At 41.0% G+C, this 6,634-nt stretch overlaps 1 protein-coding gene across 2 annotated transcripts in view; it reads right to left on the minus strand.

Annotated features, from left to right (window-relative positions):
- Positions 1 to 6,634, minus strand: part of USP42 (ubiquitin specific peptidase 42) — an 815,107-nt gene that overhangs the window by 278,547 nt on the left and 529,926 nt on the right. For both annotated transcript variants that reach the window (XM_044089669.1, XM_044089668.1), the window contains exon 12: positions 5,552 to 5,702. In XM_044089669.1, the coding sequence (XP_043945604.1) occupies positions 5,552 to 5,702 (151 nt within the window). The remainder of the gene's footprint in view (positions 1 to 5,551; positions 5,703 to 6,634) is intronic.

Raw genomic sequence — 6,634 nt, forward strand, 5'->3', positions numbered from 1 at the left:
TGTGGCACACCTCATCATTTAAGGGATTTTCATCCAGAAAAAAGGATGTCTTTGTCCCACTGTACTCATCCCTCATTAGACCCATTAGAGTACAACGCCCCGTTTGGTATGTACTTCACAAGACATCTGCAACAACTGGAAAGGCCACAGAAATACCTCACTAAAGGAATCACAGGCCTAAAGCAGATGCCCTATGCTGACCGTCTAAAAAAAACTCGAGCTATACTCTGTCGCATATCGCCTACTCAGAGGCAATCTCTGCTTAACATACAAGGTCATGTCAAACCCAGTGCTGTTAGACATGCTACACTTAAAGAAATCCCAATCCACACTTCAGGGATCTACACCTGGTTATCACAATGAACAAAACATACTGGAGGGATAGGTTCCTGACCCAGAGACTCCAGATACTCTGGAATAGACTGCCCATACATGTCAAGCTGAGTGCCTCTTTGGCCCTCTTCAAAAGGAACCTTGACGATTGGATGGGAGATAGGAAATTCACCCCGGGGATCACGTCAGTCACCCTGTTAGACAGGAGACCAGGGAAGTAAATATTCTGGGAAGAAATAGCTAGGGAATTGTTATGGCTAGGCTTGTATAGGCCCCTAGGGCCGATAGCCTAGTACCAACCTATACCAAAAAGAGAAGGGGAATTTCCCCAGTGCTCTGGCCAAGTTTCCCCTAGTAGTAGAAATAACACCTCAGGTCTCCGCTGAAAAATAGGCCACTAGCCCAGCTGGACTGGACCTAGCCAGTCAACAAAGGATAAATAAAAACTAATAAAAATTAACACAATCTGTGGTGGAAAACTGAAATATTTATGCATGTTTTAGCAGGATTTTCCTGGCTTGGGCTCTTCTGATTTCGATTCCAAGTGTTTCTGGGTGGACCTCAGAATCAGACTAGGGACTTTCCTGTGTGTCAGATGAACTGGCAACAATATCATGGGAAATTTTGATAAAGGCAGGACTGCAAAGTAGTTAGGTTTGCCACACTATCAGAAGGTGTTAGTTTAGGTATACAGGCAGAGGCTCCTCTTTATTGCAGAATGATCAAAGAAATGCTGAATCAAAGTCTTAAGTGGAAGACAAGTTTTCTGAGTAACAGGAAGGAACAAATGTGGTGGAATTCCTCCAAACCATGGGTATGACGTATGCTTTTTGCATTTACTGATTTGTTAAATGAGTACATAATTCAATTAAGGCATACCCTTTTATGGATTTACTACAGGTGCTCATGTGACATTAGCTCTTTTCTCATGTATTCACCATCGCATACACTAAACTGCAAACCTCCCAAGCAGCTTTTATCTTGCTACATCCATAAATAGCCCATCTAAAACCCTATTTTGAACCCTAACAGTCTCAATGTGCTGCATAAGCCTAAGCCCAAATCTTGATCCCCAACACTAACCCTAAAATGCCCAGTAGCTCTCTAGCTAATCCTAAATCTTGCTCCCTAACCATAACTCACTCCCTCAGCTGTTCCCCAATTTTCATCCCAAGCCTCACACCCTAAATGTAACCCCTCCCAGTCACTCACTACCACTAATCTCAAAACCTACTCCCTAACAAACTCCCAGTCACTCCCTAACCACAATTCCATACCCCCACTCTCTAAATCATTATTCATTCCCCACTTCAGCATGGTGTTGCAGTATCCTATCTACTACCACCACCTTTCTTAATTCAAAGCCACTCTTCTACCTTCTTTAACAGTCACGTCTGGCCACTGTGGGTCTTCGTTTAAGCAATCCAGCCATCTCTTAGGTAGATATCCTAGTCTCCTCTTGCCTTTTTCACATCTCTCTCATATCTTCTTTACCAGTATGTTTCCTGCCTTCCTGCACATGAAAAACTACCATAATCTCTTCTACTTTATCTTCTCTGCTAGTTGGGCTATTCTGTCTTACAATTCCCTCATTTCTTTGTCAATACCACAGTGCGCACATTACTACCATTTCAGGCACTATCTCAGTCACCTCATGCGCCTTTAGCTGTTGTACCTTCACTGCAGTTTTTGTACCATAGAGTCACACACTACTCTGACACTGTCTCTCCCTCATACTACTAAACATAACTGTAAAAACTCCTACAGCCATTGCATTTACTTTGCCTGAATCTGAATACCTGCTTGAGTGGTAACCCTGCGAGAAGCTTTGGGTGGGGCTGGGGGTGGGAGAGTACCCAGCACTGAGATGGTGTTCCTATAATAGCTACGACTCCTGCAACAGACTGATACCCCCCCAATCAGTTTTTGCCTCAAATTACAATGGTAATACTAAATGCAGTACATATGGAGAGGTTAGACTGACTAAAGAAGCAACACATTATTAGAATATGGGGAAAAACTGCAGTACCCAAAAGAAACTTATGATAAGAACAGGCAAACTAAATACAATGGCCAAATGTCATAAGTGAAACCTGGTATGTGCCACAAAGAGACAAAGCCCCGATTATGACCCAGATAATCTATGTTCAGTATTGGCATAGGATGGGGTTGAACAGATGACACGAGACAGACCAACCTGTGAATAAAATAAGTTTACATGACCATCAGAGTTGTTTATCAATTCCAGTGGAAGAGGGCAAGGCAATTGCACTTATGTGGTGCATATACCACTGAGGCAAGGATGATGTGGGCTGCAGGGGTCCATATTAATCAAGCTTTCAAAAGCTCGACTGTCATATTATCTACACCATATGATCGAACTTTTACAAGTTCGAATATCTATTAAAAAAAATAAACTACACAAATAACCCACCTGAATGTTTTAAGCGGAAAGGGGGGGGGGCAAGCCTCCCTACACCCACCACAGCCTCCACATCTCCCGCTCTTTAAATATACTACCTCCACTAGAGTGCAGAAAAGGGAAGTATTCCCATTATGCGCTGTACAGAGATCTCTAACACGTTCGAACTTTCGAAAGTTTGATCATATTGTGTCGACCATATGACAGTCGAACTTTCAAAAGTTCGATCATCTAATATAGACCTGGGCTGAAGCAATAATCACTTCCAGTCTAGGCAGTCACTTCGAAACTTCTCGCCCCTACAAAAGAAGGGTTAGGTGGAACAAGAGTGAAGACTGTTGTAGAACCAGTAAACTGGCCCAGGGGAGTGAATGGGAAGGATAGCTCTTGCTCAGTTTGAGATTGCTTGGCTCTTGCCCCTGATCTGGAAGAGGAAATGAATGAGCTGATAGGACATAGATAAGGAAGTCAGTGGGCAGGTCTGAAGAAGGGCAAGGGAGAATGAATAAAAAAAATCAAAGCCTGCAGGTGTGAGAAGATGATCTCAACCACTAAGCAACCCAGTTGCCATCACAGGTAGAGTTTTGGGGCAGGATTAAAGAAAAGGAAATGTTTTTTTCTTCACAAATTGAAAACAAATACAACTGATGAAGCAAAGTGCTTTTTACTCACCTTAAATACTGGAAGAAAAGGACTAGTTGACTTTAAGCAGTTACAGTCCCCAGTCGTGGGGCTTGTAACCTCTGTGAGACACAGCTGAGACGCTACATCCTATCAGCCTCTGGTACAGTGTTTCTTACAAGTATAAAGAACAGTTGAGAAGAATTTATTAAGTTACAGTCCACTACAGGTGCAGATACCGAGGTTAGCAGTTCATCTTCACCAAGGAGCTAGGGGTATGCCTGTCTGTCCAAGGTAGTTAGCAGCTGTACCTCATCAACATCTCTGGTTAAGTATCCACATGGGGAGAAAGATCAGCTACAGTTTGAATGACATCTAATGGGAGAGGATTGGTGACACCGTCTCACATTATTCTATAGGTATCTGCTGGAAGATTTCTTTTGCAAGGCTATTTGTAGATATTTTTATATACTTGACATGAATTGTTCTCCAAACGAAGGGAATGTGTGTTTGGATTCAATTGAGGACTTCTTTTGGCTTTTTCCCATTTAGGGGTCGCTACAGCAGATCACCCATCCGCTCGTGACTGGCAGTGGAGTTTTACGGTGCAGAGGTGCCAGTGCAGCACCCAAACTTCCACAGAAGGCACACGAATGTACACACTCACACCTAGGGCCAATTTGGAGTGTCCAATCCACCTACAGCATGTCTTTGGGATGTGGGAGGAAATCGGAGCACCTGGAGGAAACTCATGCAACCACAGGGAGGACATGCAGACTCCACATAGAAGGCACCCCAGCCGAGAATCTAACTGGAGAACCTCTTGCTGTGAGGCGGCAATGCTAACAGCTGCACCACCTTGGCCACCCCAAACGAGGAACTGATGACTGCAGCTCATATATTTTTGAAATACACCATATTGGAAAAGTGTTCATTAATATTGAAAGAGTTGTGATGCACCCTCAAGGGAGTGTACAGTGATAAATTTGGGGGTAGAGTCTAGGCAAACAAATGAAATACCACCTGGGACTCCCCACAGTTGTACAGTGAATAATTCAGCTCTCTGTGCAGCCTTTTCTAAGCCATAGTAGCAAAGTTCATTACAAGAGAGTGTGACTCCAGTCAAAAGAGTTAACCTGCAGGGAAGTGATTTCACCTGTTCAGTTGAGCAGTCCTCATGGAAAAGATGTCATCTGAATTAAATCTATAGCTGAATAAACATGAGGTCATGTGAGAATGTTCTTCAATTTCTAGGAAGTGTGAAAGATAAGTCTTAGCAACCATTGAATGCAAGGCATTAAAAGCAGTTTGGCGACATGGTCTACTGAAGAATGTATTTCACTCACAGACACACACCCTATAAATGAAATGGGATCACCAATTCACCTATTTATTATTTATTCACATTTGTTGACCGGGAATGTCCGACTGGACGCAGGTCCATTTTCAGCGGAGGCCCGGGGAGCAAAGCTCCACAAATTAAAATATTACAGACATAGCTACAGATGAAGAATCCTAGCAATTAAAATATTACAAACATAGTTACAGATGAAGAACATAGTACATTCAGTAGATAACTAGCATCTGTTCTATCCACAAAGTCATAGCAGATATTAACAATTGTTACAATAAGAAGTTACTGCCATATAATAAGTAGATAGGCATGGAAGTATCAGAGCTTGCTGTAATCAAAGGTAGTTTGTGGGGTGGAAGAGAGGTAGAGGGTAGATGGAGTGGGAGAAGTTAGAAGGGAGAGTTACAAGGGCTTGACTTAAAGAAGAATACCAGAGCAGTGAAGACAAAGAAAACATTAATGCTGGGGGAACACAAAAACTCTGCAGAGAAGATATCTGAGATAAGGCTTGACCCAGAGAATTTTATGATGTAAGGCAGCAATGTATTCTCTGCACCATTGCATTGCTCATCTGCCTTGCTTTCTTTAAGCTACTACCAAGCTTGTCTGTAAAAGTTTCCTACTACTATGCTATCTGCAATACTATCAAGCCACAGCAGAAAATGATACAGGCAAGGGTACACAAAAATAAATCATGCCTAACATTACATTTGAACTTGTGTACTTCAGGCAAAATGAACACAAAAATGGAACCCAGTACTTATAACTTCATTTTAGCTTGGTGGATTATTGCACAACCTCTAACAAAGTATTAAACTCACCTTGGCAACTTGTGGAGGAAGTTGTGGTCCAATAAATTTTGATACAGTTCGCTTACTGTTACCTGATCGCTGACTAACTAAAAGTTGTGAAGAATATTCTTGAGCACAAGTGGACTGGCAGTAATTCCCTCCACTTTTGGAATCTGTGGTCCTACAACCAAAAAAAAAAAAAAAAACACTTAAACAAATGCTTCACTGCTGTAAAGGGAGAAAGAAAGAAATTTTCTGTTATAAAACTGATTTTCCTTTAATAAACCTCAGCAATTATATTTATAAATCTTGATCAAGATCACCTCCCTCATGACAAATAAATTTGGACACAGTCAGACACAAACTACCTTCCCAATAGCTTATTCAAAAGTCACTGCATAAAACTTACTTTTTTTTTCGGGCCCTACCCTTTCCAGAAAAACAATTCAATCTCAAAAATACGTCTGCTTAAAATCCAAAACCTATTTCTATAAAAACAACTCTAAATCACTAAACACAGTTCTGTTCCAACTCCGAAAGGAAGCCTGAGTGCCTCCCTTGTGCGTCCCAAACCAAGGAAGAGCAAGAGAGCCCTGAGCACTCCCAGTTACATAAATATGCTTGTTGTGTTCTGGGGTGATGTGTTAATAACAAATGGAATATCTAAACTGTAAAATGACAAAGCCTGTCCTCTCCTTCTCCCATGAGATTTTTTCTCCTTTCAGATCTACATCAAGTACACATGCAAGAAAAAAATAAACCCAAGATAATAGGGTTACTCTAATTTTACTTTGTAAATGGTCATTTTATTTTAGAAAGTACAATTTTATTTACTATATTTGCTATGATCGTTTTTATTTCTATATATTAACAGTTATCCAATGAAACAGTTGCTTTGCTAAGTTACTGTTTAAGTATATAAGCTGATACAATGCGCTGACATCTGGAGAGAACAGTTCTAGGAAATCCAATAAAATAGGACATCTGAGACATTCTAAGTGAAGAAACTTAACACTAGTTTGTTGAATTTAAAGCTATATAAAAAATTTGCTGATACAGATCTGCTTTATTTGACTATCAAAAGCTATAATTAACAGTATCCAATAAAAGTGC

This window comes from Protopterus annectens, chromosome 12.part0 (genome assembly GCF_019279795.1).
Source record: "Protopterus annectens isolate FY-2018-M chromosome 12.part0, PAN1.0, whole genome shotgun sequence".
In the NCBI taxonomy this organism is placed as follows: Eukaryota; Metazoa; Chordata; order Ceratodontiformes; family Protopteridae; genus Protopterus; species Protopterus annectens.